The 18,766-nt window shown below is 49.9% G+C and overlaps 1 protein-coding gene across 1 annotated transcript in view; it reads right to left on the bottom strand.

Moving 5' to 3' along the window:
- Nucleotides 1-18,766, bottom strand: part of WNT10A (Wnt family member 10A) — a 52,550-nt gene that overhangs the window by 2,091 nt on the left and 31,693 nt on the right. Inside the window, exon 3 of the mRNA XM_029068508.1 lies at nt 5,238-5,644. Coding sequence (XP_028924341.1) covers nt 5,238-5,644 — 407 coding nt within the window. The remainder of the gene's footprint in view (nt 1-5,237; nt 5,645-18,766) is intronic.

The raw sequence follows: 18,766 nt of genomic DNA, 5'->3' as shown, positions 1-18,766 counted from the left end.
CAGGTTGTCCCACGTGGGGCTCACAATCTTAATCCCCATTTTACCAATGAGGTCACTGAGGCACAGAGAAGTGAAATGACTTGCTCAGAGTCACACAGCTGACAAGCAGTGGAGCCGGGATTAGAACCCATGACCTCTGACTCCCAACCCCGTGCTCGTTCCACTGAGCCACACTGTACTTGTTAAGCGCTCACTATGTGCCAAGCACCGTAACCTGGTTGGACAAGTTAACCAGGTTGGACATAGACTCCATCCCACATGGGGCTCACATTCTTAATCCCCATTTTTTACAGGTGAGGGAACTGAGGCTCAGAGAAGTGAAGTGACTTGCTCAAGGTCACACAGCAGACATGTGGCGGAGCCGGGATTAGAACCTATAATAATAATAATAATGATGATGGCATTTGTTAAGTGCTTACTATGTGCCAAGCCCTGTTCTAAGCACTGGGGCAGGTGCAAGGTAATCAGGTCGTCCCACGTGGGGCTCACAGTCTTCATCCCCCCTTGCCCTCCGCTCCTCCCCCCTCCGTTCCCCTCCCCTCAGCACTGTGCTCTTCCGCTCAATTGCATATATTTTTTATTACCCTATTTATTTTGTTAATGAGATGTACAGCACCTTGATTGTTTTAATGAGATGTACATCCCCTTTATTCTATTTATTGCTATAGTTTTTGTCCATCTGTCTCCCCCGATTAGACTGTGAGCCCGTCAAAGGGCAGGGACTGTCTCTATCTGTTGCCGATTTGTACATTCTAAGCGCTTAGTCCAGTGCTCTGCACATAGTAAGTGCTCAATAAATACTACTGAATGAATGAATCCCCATATTACAGTTAAGGTCACTGAGGCTCAGAGAAGTGAAGCGACTTCCCCAAGGTCACAGAGCACACAAGTGGTGGAGTCAGGATTAGAACTCATGTCCTCTGACTCCCAAGCCACGAGGCCACACTGCTTTAATTAGGGAGAGGGAGGACCGACCCGAGAGAGAGATGGGGATGGTGGGGGTGATGGGCTGGGGCGGGTGAGGAAGAAGGGGGAGGCAGGGGCCAAGAGTGGGAGGGGTATTTGTCTCGGAACTGATTTGGGCGTTCATGGGGCGCCCTCAGTTTACACCCACGGTCCTGGAACAGGAAAGCCGATCCGAGGGCCGGGGGTCCCAGGGGATCGAGTTTGGGCGAGAAAGTGGGGGGTGGGTCAAGGGTGTTGGGGGGTCGGGGAGGAGGGAACGAGGCGGGGAGGAAAGGGAGCTGAAGTTGGGAGAGAAGGATGGGGAGGGGAAGGAAGTCGGTGTAAGCTCCTCGAGGGCAGGGAACGTGTCTGCTTATTGTAGAGAAGCAGCATGGCTCAGTGGAAAGAGCGCAGGCTTGGGAGTCAGAGGTCATGGGTTCTAATCCCGGATCTGCCACTAGTCAGCTGTGTGACCTTGGGCAAGTCACTTGACTTCTCTGGGCCTCAATTACCTCATCTGTCAAATGGGGATTAAAAAGCTGTGAGCCCCACGTGGGACACCTTGATCACCTTGTATCCCCCAGTGCTTAGAACAGTGCTTTGCACATAGTAAGCGCTTAACAAATACCACAATTTTTTTCTATTTATTCTATTGGATTCTCCCAAGTGCTTAGCACAGTGCTCTGCACACAGTTAGCGCTCAATAAATACAATTGAGTGAATGAACGAATGGGAAAGGATCTGGAGTTGGGAGAGAGGGGATGGGGAGGGGAAGGGAGTCAGTGCAAACTCGTTGAGGGCAGGGAATGTGTCTGTTTATTGTTCTATTGGATTCTCCCAAGCGCTTAGCACAGTGCTCTGCACACTGTAAGCGCTCAATAAATACAATTGAGTGAATGAACGAATGGGAAAGGATCTGGAGTTGGGAGAGAGGGATGGGGCGAGGCCAGGCGGATCGACTCCTTGTCCTTGCCAGCCAGGAATGTGACTATTTACTGTTCTAGTGTCCTCTCCCGAGCGCTTAGCACAGTGCTCTGTACCCAGTAAGTGCTCAACAACAATTATTATCATTATTATTATGGCATTTGTTAAGCACTTACTGTGTGCCGAGCATTGGAGTGGATACAAGCAGATCAGGTTGGACACAGTTCCTGTCCCACGTGGGGCTCATAGTCTCAAACCCCATTTTCCAGATGAGGTAACTGAGGCCTGGAGGAAGTGAAGTAACTTGCCCAGGGTCACACAGCAGACAGGTGATGGAGCCGGAACTAGAACCCATGACCTTCTGCCTCCCAAGCCCATGCTCTGGGAGAAGCAGCATGGCGTAGGGGACAGAGCTGGAGCCTGGAAGTCGGAAGATCATGGGTTCTAATCCTGGCTCTGCCAGACGTCTGCTGTGTCACACCTTGGGTAAACTGCTTCATTTCTCTGGGCCTCAGTTACTTCACCTGGAAAATGGGGATTAAGAATGTGAACCCCACGCTTGAACGAATGAATAAGTGCTTAGCAAAAAGCATTATTATTATTATTATTATCATTATCTCGCCACTAGGCCATGCTTGAATGAAAGAATATGGGGAAAGGAGTTGGCGGGGGAGGTAAGTACAGTGCTTTGCACAAAGTAAGTGCTCAATAAACATGACTGAATGAATGAAAGAGGGAAAGGGGGAAAGAGGAGGAAGGTGTTATTTTGGGGGAAGGTCTTCTCTCCTGCCCGAGGCCTGGGGGACCTGATGGTGCGGGTTGAATGCGGGTGGGATCTGGTGCTGATAATAATAGTAATAATAATAATGGTATTTCTTAAGTACTTATTATGTACCAAACACTGTTCTAAGCACTGGGGTAGATGCGAAGTAATCATGTTGTTCTACATGGGGCTCACAGTCTTAATCCCCATTTTCCAGATGAGGTCACTGAGATGCAGGGATGTTAATAATAATGATAATAATAATAATGGTATTTGTTATTAATAATAATGATAGTATTTGTTAAGTTCTTACTATGTGCCAAGCACTGTTCTAAGCGTTGGGGTAGATACAAGGTCATCAGGTTGCTCTCCATGGGGTTCACAGTCTTAATCCCCATTTTACAGATGAGGTAACTGAGGCCCAGAGAAGTGAAGCGACTTGCCCCAAGTCCCACATCTGAAAAGTGGTGGAGCTGGGATTAGAACCCATGTCCTCTGACTCCCAAGTCCGTGCTCTTTCCACTAAGCCATGCTGCTCCTTTACGAGTGCTTACTGTATACCTGGCACTGTCCTAAATGCTGGAGGCACTGTACTAAGCACTGGGGGGCACTGTCCTAAGTGCTGGGGGCACTGTAATAATAATAATAATAACGCTATTTGTTAAGCGCTTACTGTGTACCAAACACTGTTCTAAGCGCTGGGGTAGGTACAAGGTCATCAGGTTGTCCCACATGAGGCTCACAGTCTTAACCCCCATTTAACAGATGAGGTAACTGAGGCAGAGAGAAGTGAAGCGACTTGCCCAAGGTCACACAGCTGACAAGTGGCGGAGTTCGGATTAATAATGTTGGTATTCGTTAAGCGCTTACTATGTGCAGAGCACTGTTCTAAGCGCTGGGGTAGATACAGGGTCATCAGGTTGTCCCACGTGAGGCTCACAGTTAATCCCCATTTTACAGATTAGATTAGATTAGAACCCATAACCTCTGACTCCCAACCCCAGGCTCTTGCCACTAAGCCACGCTACTTCTCTATGAGGCTTACTATGTGCCAGGCACTGTCCTAATAATAATAATAATAATAATGTTGGTATTTGTTAAGCGCTTACTATGTGCCGAGCACTGTTCTAAGCGCTGGGGTAGACAAAGGGGAATCAGGTTGTCCCACGTGGGGCTCACAGTCTTAATCCCCATTTTACAGATGAGGGAACTGAGGCACAGAGAAGTTAAGTGACTTGCCCACAGTCACACAGCCGACAAGTGGCAGAGCTGGGATTCGAACTCATGAGCCCTGACTCCAAAGCCCATGCTCTTTCCACTGAGCCACGCTGCTGCTAATCGCTGGGGGTCACTGTAACAATAATAATAATAATAATGATATTGGTATCTGTTAAGCACTTACTATGTGCCAAGCTCTGTTCTAAGCACTGGGGTCGATACAAGGTCATTAGGTTGTCCTGTATGGGGCTCACAGTCTTCATCCCCATTTTCCAGATGACGGAATGGAGGTCCAGAGAAGTGAAGTGACTTGCCCAAACTCTCACAGCAAACAAGTGGCGGAGGCGGGATTAGAACCCATGACCTCTGACTCCCCAGCCCGGGCTCTTGCCACTAGTTAAGTGGCTTGCCCAAAATCACCCAGCAGAGAAGTGGCTGAGGGGAGGGTGGGAGGGTGAGGGATGGTCCTTAGTCCCTAAGTGCTTAGTCCAGTGTTCTGCACACAGTAAGCGCTCAATAAATATGACTGAATGGTCCTGGTGGGGGGCTGTCTTCGGGGGGGGGGGCGAGGGATGGTCCTTAGTCCTTAAGTGTTTAGTCCAGTGCTCTGCACACAGTAAGCGCTCAATAAATGCGACTGAATGAATGGTCCTGGGTTGGTGGAGGGTTGAGGGGGGGGTCCTTAGTCCCTAAGCGCTTAGTCCAGTGCTCCGCACACAGTAAGCGCTCAATAAATACGACTGAATGAATGGCCCTGGATGGGGTGGGGGGGGGGTCGAAGGGGGTCCTTAGTCCCTAAACGCTTAATCCAGGGCTCCGTCCACAGTAGGCCCTTAATAAATACGACTGAATGAATGGTCCTGGGTGGGCAGGGGGTGTCGAGGGTGTGGTCCTTAGTCCCTAAGCGCTTAGTCCAGTGCTCCGCACACAGTAAGCGCTCAATAAATACGACTGAATGAATGGTCCTGGGGGGGGGTCGAGGGGGGTCCTTGGTCCCTAAGCGCTTAGTCCAGAGCTCCGTCCACAGTAGGCCCTTAATAAATACGACTGAATGAATGGTCCTGGGTGGGCAGGGGGTGTCGAGGGTGCGGTCCTTAGTCCCTAAACGCTTAGTCCAGTGCTCCGCATACAGTAAACGCTCAATAAATGACTGAATGAATGGTCCTGGGTGGGCAGGGGGTGTCGAGGGTGTGGTCCTTAGTCCCTAAACGTTTAGTCCAGGGCTCTGCACACAGTAAGCGCTCAATAAATACGACTGAATGAATGGTCCTGGGTGGGGCGAGGGGGGTCCTTAGTCCCTAAGCGCTTAGTCCAGGGCTCCGCACACGGTAAGCCCTTAATAAATACGACCGAATGAATGACCCCGGGTGGGTGCGTGTCTCCGTACCTGCCTCCCGACGCGATTGTTGTGCAGCCTCATGCGGGCGTGGATGTCGCGATGGGGTTCCCGCGAGTCGAGGAAGTCGCGGGAGAACCTCTCCCCGAAACCCACGTCGGGGCTGCAGCCGCCCCACTCCCACGCGTCCTGGGGCTGGGGCTGGGACTGGGGCCGGGGCCGGGGGTCCCCCTCGGGGGGCTGGGGGGTCCGCTCGGGGACCCCGTGGCTGACGCCCTTGCGGCGCTGCAGGGCGTGGAGCTGCAGGCGGTGCAGCTTGAGACGGAAGGTGTCCTGGTCCCCACGCCGGGCCTGGTCGCAGCCGCAGGCCCGCAGCTTGCCCAGGGCGCACGCGTTGGACACGGCGTGGACCACTCCCGCAGCGGCGATGGCATAGGCGAAGGCGCTCTCTCGGAAACCTGGAAGGACCGGACCGGGATGGGGCCGGGCGGGGGGCGAGGGCAGAGGGGAAGGGGGCAGGGGGGACAGAGCAGGGGAAGGGGCAAGGGAGAGGGGGGCAGGGAGGGGCAAGAGGGGAGGGGGCGAGGGCAAGGGGGGATGAGGGCAAAGGGGAGGGAGTCAGGGAGGAGAGGTGGGTGAGGGAGGGGAGAGGGGGGCAGGGAGGAGCAAGAGGGGATGAGGGCAAAGGGGAGGGGTCAGGGAGGGGCAAGAGGAAAGGGGTGAGGGAGTCAGGGAGGAAGGATGGGTGAGGGGAGGGGAAGAGGAGGTCAGGGAGGGCCAAGAAGGGAGGGATGAGGGAGTCAGGGAGGGGAGGGGGTGAGGGCAAGGGAGAAGGGGTCATGGAGGGGCAAGAGGGAAGGGGTGAGGGAGTTAGGGAGGAGAGGTGGGTGAGGGAGGGGAGAGGGGGACAGGGAGGGGCAAGAGGGGAAGGGGGGAGGGCCAGGGGGATGAGGGCAAAGGGGAGGGGGTCAGGGAGGAGCAAGAGGGGAGGGGTGAGGGAGTCAGGGAGGAAAGATGGGTGAGGGGGTCAGGGTAGGGGCAAGAAGGGAGGGGGTGAGGGCAAGGGAGAGGGAGGGGGTCGGGGAGGGGAGGGGGTGAGGGCAAAGGGGAGGGGGTCAAGGAGGGGCAAGAGGGGAGTGGTGAGGGAATCAGGGGGTGGTGAGGGAAAAGGAGAGGGGGTCAGGGAGGGGCAAGAGGGGAGGGGAGGGAGAGGAAGGGTGAAGGAGTCAGGGAGGAGAGATGGGGGAGGGGAGGGGAGAGGGGGTCAAAGCAGGGTGAGGGGCAAGGGGGTGGTGAGGGAGTCAGGGAAGGGAGGGGTGAGGGCAAGGGAGAGGGGGTTAGGGAAGGGAGAGGGGAGGGGTGAGGGAGTTAGGGAAGAGAGAGGGGGTCAGGGAGGAGAGGGGGGAAGGGGAGGGAAGAGGGCGTCAGGACAGGGAGGGGGGATGGAGTCGGGGGGAAGGGGTCAAGGAAGGAGGGGGAGGGGAGAGGTGAGAGAGTCGGGGGTGGGGGCGAGGGGTTCAGGACAGGGAGGAGGGAGGGGGCGGAGTCAGAGAGAAGGGAAGGGGTTAGGGAGGGGAGGGGAGGGGAAAGAAGAGCAGGTTAAAAGGGTGAGGGGCAAGGAGAGGGGTGAGGGAGTCAGGGAGGGGAGAGGGGTCAGGGGAGAGGGATCAGATCAAGGTGAGGGGCAAGGTGTGGTGAGGGAGTCAGGGAGGGGAGAGGGGTGATGGGAGAGGAATTAGGGTGAAGCAGGCGGGTCAGGGTGTAGAGAGGGGGCCAAAGTAGAGATAATAATAATAATAATAATTAATAGTAATAATAATAATGTGCACATGGTAAGAGCTCAGTAAATGATTGAATGAATAATTGTGGTAATTGTTAAGTGCTTACAATGTGCCAGGCACCGTACTAAGCACTGGGGTGGATACAAGTAAATCAAGTTGGACATAGTCCCTGTTCCACATGGGGCTCACAGTTCAATCCCCATTTGACAGATGAGGGTACTGAGGCCCAGAGAAGTGAAATGACTTGCCCAAGGTCACACAGCAGACAAGTGATGAACCCATGACCTTCTGACTCCCAGGTCCGGGCTCTAGTCACTATGCCATGAGGGGTTCAGGGCGGGGTAGTGGGGGCTGGGGACGGTCAGGGGGTCAGGGTGGAGATGGATATCTGCAACCAGACACCCCCCCACTCCCCTCCACCTTCATCACCTCTTGACTGCACAGCTCTCCTCTGGAAAGTCTTCCCTGATTCACCCCACCCACACTAAAATCCCGACCCATTCCAACTGATAATGATAATAGTGACGGTGTGTATAGTGGATAGAGCCCGGCCTGGAATCAAAAGGCCATGGGTTCTAATCCTGACTCCACCACCTGTCTGCTGTGTTATTATTGTTATTATTACTATTATTACCATTGATTGATCTGATTGCTTTCCCCCTGCCCCACACCCCCATCCTCTGCCCATTAGACTGAAGTACTATGAGGGAGGGGATCGTGTCTGCCAATTCTATTGTATGGTACTCTCCCAAATGCTTAGCACAGTGCTCTGCACAAAGTAAATGCTCAATAAATACCACTGACTGATTCTCTGACAAGCACTGTAAGCAGTGAATACGGTCTGCCTCTGGGAGCTCAATTAAAACTTTACAACTGTGCTGATTGAATCTTCTCAGGGAAGACCACCCTTGCAATCCTCGAGGGGTGAGGAAGGCAGCTGATCAGAGAAGCCCTCCCACCGCAGAGAAATAATCACACTAATGAAGGTATTTGTAAAGCGCTTACTATGTGCCAGGCACTGTACTAAGTGCTGTACGTGGATATGAGTGAATCGGGTTTGACACGTTCCCTGTCCCGCGTAGGGCTCACAGTCGTCATCCCCATTTTACAGATGGAGTAACTGAGGCCCAGAGAATTGACGGGACTTGCCCTAGGCCACACAGCAGACAGCGGCAGAGTCGGAATTAGAACCCATGACCTTCTGACTCCCAGGCCCATGTTCTATCCACTTCACAGAAACCCTTAAAGGAGCAGAGGTGTTCAGCTTCGAACTTGGGTTTCTGCAGGCAAACAATCAATCAATCCATGGTATTTATTGAGTGCTAACTCTGGTGCAGAGCACTGTACTGAGCACTTGGAAGAAAAACCTAAAATAAAACCCTGCCAGTAAACGCTCACACTGGCAAAAGGGGTCCCTGCCTGTCATCGCCATCATTATCGATGGTATTTATTAAGCGCTTACTGTGTGCACAGCACTGTACTAGGCGCTTGGGAGAGATGGTAGACATGTTCCCTGCCCAGAAGCCTGGAGGTGAGAAGTCCAGGAACTGGATGAGGACTCAATTGGGTAACTCGTTCTCTAGACTGTAAGCTCTCTGTGGGCAGGGAATGTGTCTGTCACTTGTTGCACTGTCCTCACTCAAGCGCTTAGTACAGTGCTCTGCACATAGTAAGTGCTCACTAAATATGATTGAATGAACAAATGAATGAATGTAGCGCAGTTTTTCTGAGGTGCTGGGTGGAGAGTAAGGCAGGTTTGACAGGGGCCCTCTATCTCTAATAATAATAACAATTATAGTACTTGTTAAGTGCTTCCTTTGTGCCAAGCACTGTTCTAAGCACTAAGATAGATACAAGTTAATCAAGTTGGACACAGTCCCTGTCCCATATGGGGCTCACACTCCTATCCCCATTTTTCAGATGAGGTAACTGAGGCACAAAGAAGTAAGGTCACAAGGCAGACATGTGGCAGAGCCAGGATGAGAACCCAGGTCTTTCTCCCTGACACTGTGGTCCTAATAATAATAATAATAATAATAATAATGATGGTATTTGTTAAGTGCTTACTATGTGCAAAGCACTGTTCTAAGCACAGGGGTGGGATGCAAGGTGATCAGGGTGTCCCACGTGGGGCTCACAGTCTTAATCCCCGTTTTCCAGATGAGGTAACTGAGGCCCAGAGAAGTGAAGTGACTTGCCCAAAGTCACACAGCTGACAAGCGGCGGAGCCAGGAGTAGAACCCATGACCTCTGACTCTCAAGCCTGGGCTCTTTCCACTGAGCCACACAGGTCCTGGGACCAGGGGGACAGTGTTGGGCACTGCGGCAATAGAAACACTCATTCTTGGGCTTCGATCTCTATGCCCTGCTCTCCTTTATCTCAGGCAATCAATCCCTCAATGCAGAACTCTGTACCAGGCGCTTGAGAGAGTACAATATAACCGAACAGCTGAGAAGCAGTGTGGTCTAGTGGATAGAGCACGGGTCTGGGAGTAAGAAGGATCCACCATCCTTCCCGTCTCACAAGCCCGCAAAAAATCCTAGCGTTATCCTCGACTCCTCTCTGTCATTCAACCCACATATTCAATCCATCACCAAATCGTGTGGGTCACAAATCCTTCACAACATCGCTAAAATCCGCCCTTTCCTCTCCAACCAAACTCTTACCACGTTAACACTCATCCTCTCCCGCCTGGATTCCTGCATCAGCCTCCTTGCTGTCCTCCCAGCCTCCTGTCTCTCCCCCATCCAGTCCATACTTCATTCTGCTGCCTGGATCATTTTTCTACAAAAACGTTCAGGATATGTCACCCTGCTCCTCAAAAAAATCCAGTGGTTGCCCATCTACCTCCGCATCAAAGAGAAACTCCTCACCATTGACTTTAAAGTAGTCCACCACCTTGCCCCCTTCCTACTTCGGCCCGCTTCTCTCCTTCTACCACCCAGCCCGCACGCGCCGCTCCTTTACTGCTAACCTTCTCACTGGGCCTCCATCTCTCCTGCCTCGCCTCGATATCTCCTGTCTCGCTGCCGACCCCTAACCCACGTCCCCCCTCTGGCCTGGACCCCCCTCCTTCCTCAAATTCCACAGACAATGACTCCCCCTTCTTCAAAACCTTATCGAAGGCCCATTCATTCATTCAATCATATTTATCGAGTGCTTACTGTATGCAGAGCACGGTACTAAGCACTTGGAAAGTACAATCCAGCAAGAAAGAGAGACAATCCCTGCCCGCAACGGGCTCACAAGCTAGAAGGGGGAGACAGACATTAAAACAAGTAAACAAGCATCAACAGTGTCAATATAAATAAATACAATTATAGAAATTTACATATTATTAATAAAAATAAATATAAATATGTACATATATACACACACGTGCTGTGGGGTGGAGACGGGGGTAGAGCAGAGGGAGTGAGTGGGGGCGATGGGGAGGGGAGGGAGAGAAGAGGAAAAGGGGGGCTTAGTCCAGAGGGCCTCCTGGAGGAGGTGAGCTTTCAGTAGGGCTTTGCAAGGGGAAGTGTGCTAGTTTTGTGGATTTGAGGAGGGAGGGCATTCCAGGCCAGAGGCCGGACATGGGCCAGGGGTCGGCGGCGGGACAGGCGAGCTGGAGGCCCAGGGAGAAGGTTAGCGGCACCAGAGGAGTGGAGTGTGCCAGCTGGGATGGAGAAGGAGAGAAGGGAGGTGAGGTAGGAGAGGGCAAGGGGATGGACAGCTTTGAAGCCAAAAGTGAGGAGTTTTTGCTTGATACAGAGGTTGATATGCAACCACTGGAGATTTTTCTCTTCTAAGAGGCCTATCTAGACTAAGCCCCACCTTTCTTCATCTCCAATTCCCTTCTGTATCACACTGACGTGCTCCCTTTGCTCTTCCCCTCTCCCAGCCCTATAGTACTTATGTACATATCTGTCATTTTATTTACTTGTATTCATGTTTGTTTCCCCCGCTCTCGACTGTAGTCTCATGTGGTCAAGGAATGTGTCTGTTTCTTGTCATATGGTACTCCCCCAAACGCTTAGTTCAGTGTTCTGCACACAGAAAACACTCAAACACTCAAAAATATGAATGAATGAATGGTTTCTAATCCCAGCTCTGCCACTTGTCTGCTGTGCGGCCTTGAGGAAGTTATTTCACTTCTCTGGGCCTCAGTTATCATGTCTGTAAAATGGGGATTAAGACTGTGAGTTCCACGTGGGACAAGGACTGTGTCCTACTTGATTAACTTGTATCTACCCTAGTACTCAGTACAGGGCCTGGCACATAGTAAGCGCTTAACAAAGACCATAAAAAAGCAAACAAACAAACAAAGACCACAATTGGAAGACGTTATCTCACTCCCACTTTCTCTCTCTGGACTGGTGTTCCCTCCAGCTTCATATTCATTCATTTATATGAATGAATATGAACCATAGATAAATGCACATCATTAACAAACCTTATAGAGCAATAAATATGTACAAAGATAAACAAGTGCTATGGGAAGAGGAAGGGGGAAGAGCAGAGGGAGGGAGTAGGGGCAATGGGGAGGGGAGGAGGAGCAGAGGGAAAGGGGGGCTCAGTCTGGGAAGGCCTCCTGGAGGAGGTGAGCTCTCAGGGCTTTGAAGAGGGGAAGAGAGTTAGTTTGGTGGATGTGAGGGGAGCGGGCGTTCCAGGTCAGAGGAAGTATGTGGGCTACGGGTCGACAGCGAGACAGGCAGGGACGAGGCACAGTGAGGAGGTGAGCGGCAGCAGAGGAGCAGAGTGTGCGGCTGAGATGGAGAAGGAGAGAAGGGAGGTGAGATAGGAGGGGGCAAGGGAATGGACAGCTTTGAAGCCAAGAGTGAGAAGTTTTTGCTTCATGCGAAGGTTGATAGGCAACCACTGGAGGTTTTTGAGAAGGGGAGTGACATGCCCAGAGCGTTTCTGCGGAAAGATGATCTGGGCAGCAGAGTGAAGTATGGACTGGAGCGGGGAGAGACAGGAGGATGGGAGATCAGAGAGGAGGCTGATGCAGTCACCCAGTCGGGATATGATGAGAGATAGTACCAGCAAGGTAGCAGTTTGGATGGAGAGTAAAGGGCGGATCTTGGAGATATTATAAAGATGAGACCGGCAGGTTTTGATGACGGATTGGATGTGGAGGGTGAATGAGAGAGCGAAGTCAAGGATGACACCAAGGTTGCGGGCTTGTGAGACGGGAAGGATGGAAGTGCCGTCCACAGTGATAGGAAAGTCAGGAAGAGGACAGGGTTGGGGAGGGAAGATAAGCAGCTCAGTCTTGGATATGTTGAGTTTTAGGTGGCGGGCGGACAGCCAGGTGGAGACGTCCCGGAGGCAGGAGGAGATATGAGCCTGGAGGGAGGGAGAGAGAACAGGGGAGGAGATGGAGATTTGGGCATCATCAGAGTAGAGCTGATAGTTGAAGCCCTGGGAGCGAATGAGTTCACCGAGGGAGTGAGTGTAGATGGAGAACAGAAGGGGACCAAGAACTGACCCTTGAGGAGCCCCTAGAGTTAGGGGATGGGAGGAGGAGGAGGAGCCCGCGAAGGAGACCGAGAATGAACGGCTGGAGAGATAAGAGGCGAACCGGGAGAGGACGGAGTCCGTGAAGCCAAGGTTGGATAATGTGTTGAGGAGAAGGGGATGGTCGACAGTGTCAAAGGCAGCTGAGAGGTGGAGGAGGATTAGGATGGAGTAGGAGTCTTTGGATTTGGCAAGAAGAAGGTCACTGGTGACCTTTGAGAGTATTGTAGTCTTCCAAGCACTTAGTACAGTGCTCTGCAAACAGTAAGCGCTCAGTAAATACAATTGAAAGAATGACTGAATGAATATAAGTGGCAGAGCTCGGATGAGAATCCAGGTCCTTCTGACTCTAAGACCATGCTGCTTCTCATTACAAGCCACGCTGTTTTTCGTAGGCCACATTGCTTCTCCTAGGTATTTATTAAACCCTTGCAATGTGAAAAACACTGTACTATGCGCTTGGAAGAAGCATGGCCTAGTGGTTAGAGCCCAGGCCTGGGAGTCAGAGGATGTGGGTTTTGATTCCATCTCTGCCACTTGTCTGCTGTGTGACCTTGGGCAAGTCATTTCACTTCTCTGGGTCTCATTTCCCTTAATGGGGATTAGACTGTGAGCCCCATTTGGGACAGGGACTGTGTCCAACCTGATTTGCTTGTTTCCTCTGCAGCGCTTAGTACAGTTATTGTTCTTATTATTATTTCAAGTCAGTGGAGTTGAAAGACATGTTCCCTGCCCACAACAAGCACAACACTCTCTGCTCGCAGTAGGGGTCCAGTAAGTAATCCCGGCTCTGCCACTTGTCTGCTGTGTGACCTTAGGCAAGCCACTTCACTTCTCTGGGCCTCACTTCTCTCATCTGTAAATTGGGGGTTGAGACCATGAGCCCCACGTGGGTCAGGGCCTGTGTCCAATCCGATTTACTTGTATCCACCCCAGAGCCTAGTACAGTGTCTGGCATGTAGTAAGTGCTTAACAAATACCATAATTATTATTATTACTGTTGATTGGTACTGTTAATCTGACTCCACTTCTCTGGTCCTTAGTTACCTCATCTGTAAAATGGGGATTAAGACTGTGAGCCCCATATGGGACAGGGACTACAACCAACCCGATTTGCTTGAATCCACCCCAGCACTTCGTTCAGTGCCTGGCACATAGTAAGCGCTTAACACATACCACAATTATTATTATTATTATGATCATTCTCTGGGCCTTAATTTCTCCATCTGCATAATAGGGGTTCATTACTTTTCTCCCTCCTACTTATACTGGGAGCCCCCTTGTGAGACTGGGCCCATTTTATTTTTATTATGGTGTTAGTTAAGATTTTTCTTTGTGTCAATCACTGTTCTAAGCCCTGGGGTAGATACAAGTTTATCAAGTTGGACACAGTCCCTGACCCATCTGGGGCTCACGGTCAAAGTAGGGGGGAGTAGGATTTAATGAGGTATACATCCCCTTGATTCTATTTATCGTGATAATGTCTTGTTTTTGTTTTGTTCTGTTTTGCTCTGCTGTCTTTCTGCCCCGATTAGACGATGAACCCGTCACTGGGCAAGGATTGTCTCTATCTGTTGCCAAATTGTACATTCCAAGCACCTAGTACAGTGATCTGCACATAGTAAGCGCTAAATAAATACTATTGAATGAATTTAATCCTCATTTTACAGTTGAGAAAACTGAGGCCCAGAGAAGTGAAGCGACTTGACCAAGGTCACACAGAAAGCATTTGGCAGGACCAGGATTAGAACCCAAGTCCTCTGACCCTCAAGCCTGTGCTCTTTCCATTAAGCCACTTTGCTTCTCGGACTATGTCTGATTTATTTGTCCTGTATTGACCCCAGCACTTCGCCCAAAGTAAGTGCTTAACAAACACCACTCTCATTGTTATTATTGTTATTGTTGTAAATGATATTTAGATTGCTTGTATCCATCCCAGTGCTTAATACAGTGCCAGACACATAGTAATAATAATAATGGTATTTGTTAAGCGCTTACTATGTGCCAAGCACTGTTCTAAGCGCTGGGGTAGGTACAAGGTAATCAGGTTGTCCCACATGGGGCTCACAGTCTTAATCCCCATTTTACAGATGAGGTAACTTGAGACACAGAGAAGTTAAGTGACTTGCCCAAAGTCACACAGCTGACAAGTGGCGGAGCCAGGATTAGAACCCATGACCTCTGACTCCCAAGCCCATGCTCTTTCCACTGAGCCACACAGGTCCAGGGACCAGGGGGACAGTGTTGGGCAGTGGAGTCCGGATTAGAACCCGTAATTGATTAGACCGTGAGCCCGTCATTGGGCAGGGATTGTCTCTATCTGTTGCCGAATTGTCCATTCCAAGTGCTTAGTGCAGTGCTCTGCACATAGTAAGCACTCAATAAATACTATTGACTAATCCCTGACTCCCAAGCCCAGTCCATTTCCACTAAATCATGCTGCTGCTCTATTAAGCACTTAACAAATACCACAATTATTGTTATTATTATTATTGTTCTCTAGATTAATTGTATCCACTCCAATGCTTAGTACAATGCCAAACACATAGTAAGCACTTAAAAAAACCACAATCATTATTATTATATTTATCCAGATTGCTTGTATCCACTCCAGTGCTTAGTACAATGCCCGACGCATAAGTGCTTAACAAATACCATAATTGTGATTATTTATTACTATTGTGGGCAAGGATTGTGTCTGCTTATTGTTCCATTGAAGTCTCACAAGTACAATGCGCTGCACATAGTAAGCACTCAATAAATACTATTAAATGAATGAATATTATTATTATTGTTGTTATCTAGATTGTTTGATTCCACCTAAGCAGTTAGTTCAGTGCCAGACACATAGTAAGCGCTTAACAAATACCACCATTATTAGATCGAACTTCCCTCCCCCTTCATTCTGCAGCCCAATGAGGCCACTCCTCTCTCTCCTCATCCTTCCCCCTGCTGCAGGTCTCCTTCCTGTTTCTTTTTAATACCACATAAATAATAATAATAATGGTGCTTGTTAAGCACTGCCTATGTGCCGAGCACTGTTCTAAGCACTGGGGTAGATACAAGAAAATCGGGTTGGACACAGTCCCTCTCCCACATAGGGCTCACAGTCTTTATCCCCATTTTTCAGATGAGGTTACTGAAGCAGAGAGGAAGTCAAATGACTTGTCCAAGGTCTCACAGTGGACGAGTGCCTGGTCTAGTGGATAGAACATGGTCTTGGGAGTTAGAAGGACCTGGGTTCTAATCCCAGTTCCACCACTTGTCTGCTGGGTGACCTTGGGCAAGTCACTAAACTTCTCTCTGCCTCAGTTCCCCCATCTGTAAAATAGGGATTAAGATTGTGAGCTCCATGTGGGACAGGGACTGTGTCCAACCTGATAACCCCCTTTGTACCCTAGTGCTTAGTCCAATGTCTGACACATAATAAGCGCTTAACAAATAAGTGCCCCCCTTTTCCTCAGCTCCCCCTCCCTTCCTCATCACCTCGATTCTCTCCCTTTGCTCTTCGACCCCTCTCCTCTTCCCCACAGCACATATATACATATATATATATATATATATATAATTCTCTACATTTATATTGATGCCTGTTTACTTGTTTTGATGTCTTTCTCCCTCCTTCTAGACTGTGAGCCCGTTGTGGGCAGGGATTGTCCCTCTTTAATAATGTTGGTATTTGTTAAGCGCTTACTATGTGCCGAGCACTGTTCTAAGCGCTGGGGTAGACATAGGGGAATCAGGTTGTCCCACGTGGGGCTCACAGTCTTAATCCCCATTTTACAGATGAGGGAACTGAGGCACCGAGAAGTTAAGTGACTTGCCCAAAGTCACACAGCTGGCAAGTGGCAGAGCCGGGGTTCGAACCCATGACCTCTGACTCCAAAGCCCGTGCTCTTTCCAGTGAGCCACGCTGCTCTTTATTGCTGAATTGTACTTTCCAAGCATTTAGTACAGTGCTCCGCACACAGTAAGCACTCAATAAATACGATTGAATGAGATACCATTATTGTTACTATTATTATTATTACAAGGGATAGAGCCAGGATTAGAACTCAGGTCCAGCTGATTCCCAGACCTGGGCTGGCCTAGTGGATAGAGCGTGGGCCTGGGAGTCAGAAGGTTGTGGGTCCTAATGCCGGCTCCACTGCTTGTCTGCTCTATGACCTTGGGCAAGTCACTTCACTTCTCCGGGCTTCAGTACCCTCATCTGTAAAATGGGGATTAAAACTGTAAGCCCCACGTGGGACAGGGACCCGATCATCTTGCATCTACCCCTGCGCTTAGAATAGTGCCTGGCACATAGTAAGCAGTTAACAGATACTGTCATTGTTATTATTATTATTATTATTCTATCCATTATGACATGCTGCTTCCCTTATCTACCCCAGCACTTCGTACAGTGCCTGGCACATAGTAAGCGCTTAACAAATGCCAATTAAAAAACCCAACCTTTTAGGTCTGACTTCCATGCCCATTGCCAAGGAAACCAACCCATCAAAAGTGTCTACTGGGCCTTTACTCTGTGCAGAACACTCTACTAAATGCGTGGCTCAATGGCAAGAGCCTGGGCTTTGGAGTCAGAGGTCATGGGTTCGATTCCCAGCTCTGTCACTTGTCAGCTGTGTGACTGTGGGCAAGTCACTTAACTTCTCTGTGCCTCAGTTACCTCATCTGTAAAATGGGGATTAACTGTGAGCCTCACGTGGGAGAACCTGATGACCCTGTATCTCCCCTAGCGCTTAGAACAGTGCTCTGCAAATAGTAAGTGCTTAACAAATACCAACATTATTATTAAATGCATGGGAGAATATGTGGAAAGAGCCCGGGTTTACGAGTCAGAAGTCACGGGTTCTAATCCTGACTCCGCCACTTGTCAGCCATGTGACTTTGGGCAAGTCACTTCACACCTCTATGCCTCGGTGACCTCATTTGTAAAATGGGGATGAAGACTGTGAGCCCCACGTGGGACAACCTGATTACCTTGTATCCCCTCCCAGCGCTTAAAGAGCAGTGCTTTGCACATAGTAAGCACTTAACAAATACCATTGTTATTATTATTATTATACAATCAATTTAGTAAACACAGATTCTAACTTCAAGGAGCCTACAGTCTACTGTGTGCACAGCACTAATAATAATAATGTTGGTATTTTTTAAGCGCTTCCAATGTGCAGAGCACTGTTCTAAGCACTGGGGGAGATACAGGGTCATCAGGTTGTCCCAGGTGAGGCTCACAGTCTTCATCCCCATTTTACAGATGAGGTAACTGAGGCACAGAGAAGTGAAGTGACTTGCCCACAGTCACCCAGCTGACAAGTGGCAGGGCCAGGATTCAAACCCATGAGCTCTGACTCCCAAGCCTGGGCTCTTTCCACTGAGCCACGCTGCTTCTCAACAGTACACTAAGCACTGGGGAGAGTCCAATGGAGAAAATAGACATGGTCCCTGCCTCAAGACATTGACAGTCTATTCTAGGCAGAGCACTGTACTAAATGCTCCCAGACGACAGTCGACTTAGTAGATAGAGATTCTGCCATCGCGGAACTTACAGCATGACCTAGTCGATAGAGCCCAGGCCTGGAAGTCAGAAGGTCATGGGTTCTAATCCCGGCTCCTCCACTTGTCTGCTGAGTGACTTTGGGCAAGTCACTTAACTTCTCTGGACATCAGTGGCCTCATCTTTAAAATGGGGATTGAGACTGTGAGCCCCAAGTGTGACAGGGATTGTGTCCAACCTGATTTCTTTGTACCACCCAAGCACTTAATACAGTGCCTGACACCTAGTAAGTGCTTAACAAATACCACAGCTATTATTATTATTACTCTGTGCACAGCACTGAATTAAGCACTTGGGAGAGTCCAACAGAGTAAAGAGACACAATCCCTGCCCTCAAGGAGTTTACAGTGTACTCTGTGCAGAGTGCTGTATTATGCGCTTGGTAGAGTAATGATAATAACAATAATGATGATATTTGTTAAGCACTTACTATGTGCCAGGTGCTGTATTAAGCACTGGGGTACATACAAATTGAGCTGGACACAGTCCCTGTCCCACATGGGGCTCACAGTTTCAATCCCCATTTTACAGATGAGGGAACCGAGGCACAGAGAAGTGAAGTGACTTGCCCAAGGTCCCATGGCAGACACGTGGCAGAGCTGGGATTAGAACCCATGACTCCCAGGCCCAGGCTCTATCCACTAGGCCACGCTGCTTCTCAATATAACAGAGTTGATAAAAGCGACCCATGCCCTCAATCTGCTGTGTGAAAAGCACTGTACTGAGCACTTGGGAG

Source organism: Ornithorhynchus anatinus, chromosome 1, assembly GCF_004115215.2.
Source record: "Ornithorhynchus anatinus isolate Pmale09 chromosome 1, mOrnAna1.pri.v4, whole genome shotgun sequence".
NCBI classification, from domain to species: domain Eukaryota; kingdom Metazoa; phylum Chordata; class Mammalia; order Monotremata; family Ornithorhynchidae; genus Ornithorhynchus; species Ornithorhynchus anatinus.
The sequence above is the reverse complement of the archived record's forward strand: the minus strand, read 5'-3'. Positions and strand labels throughout refer to the sequence as shown.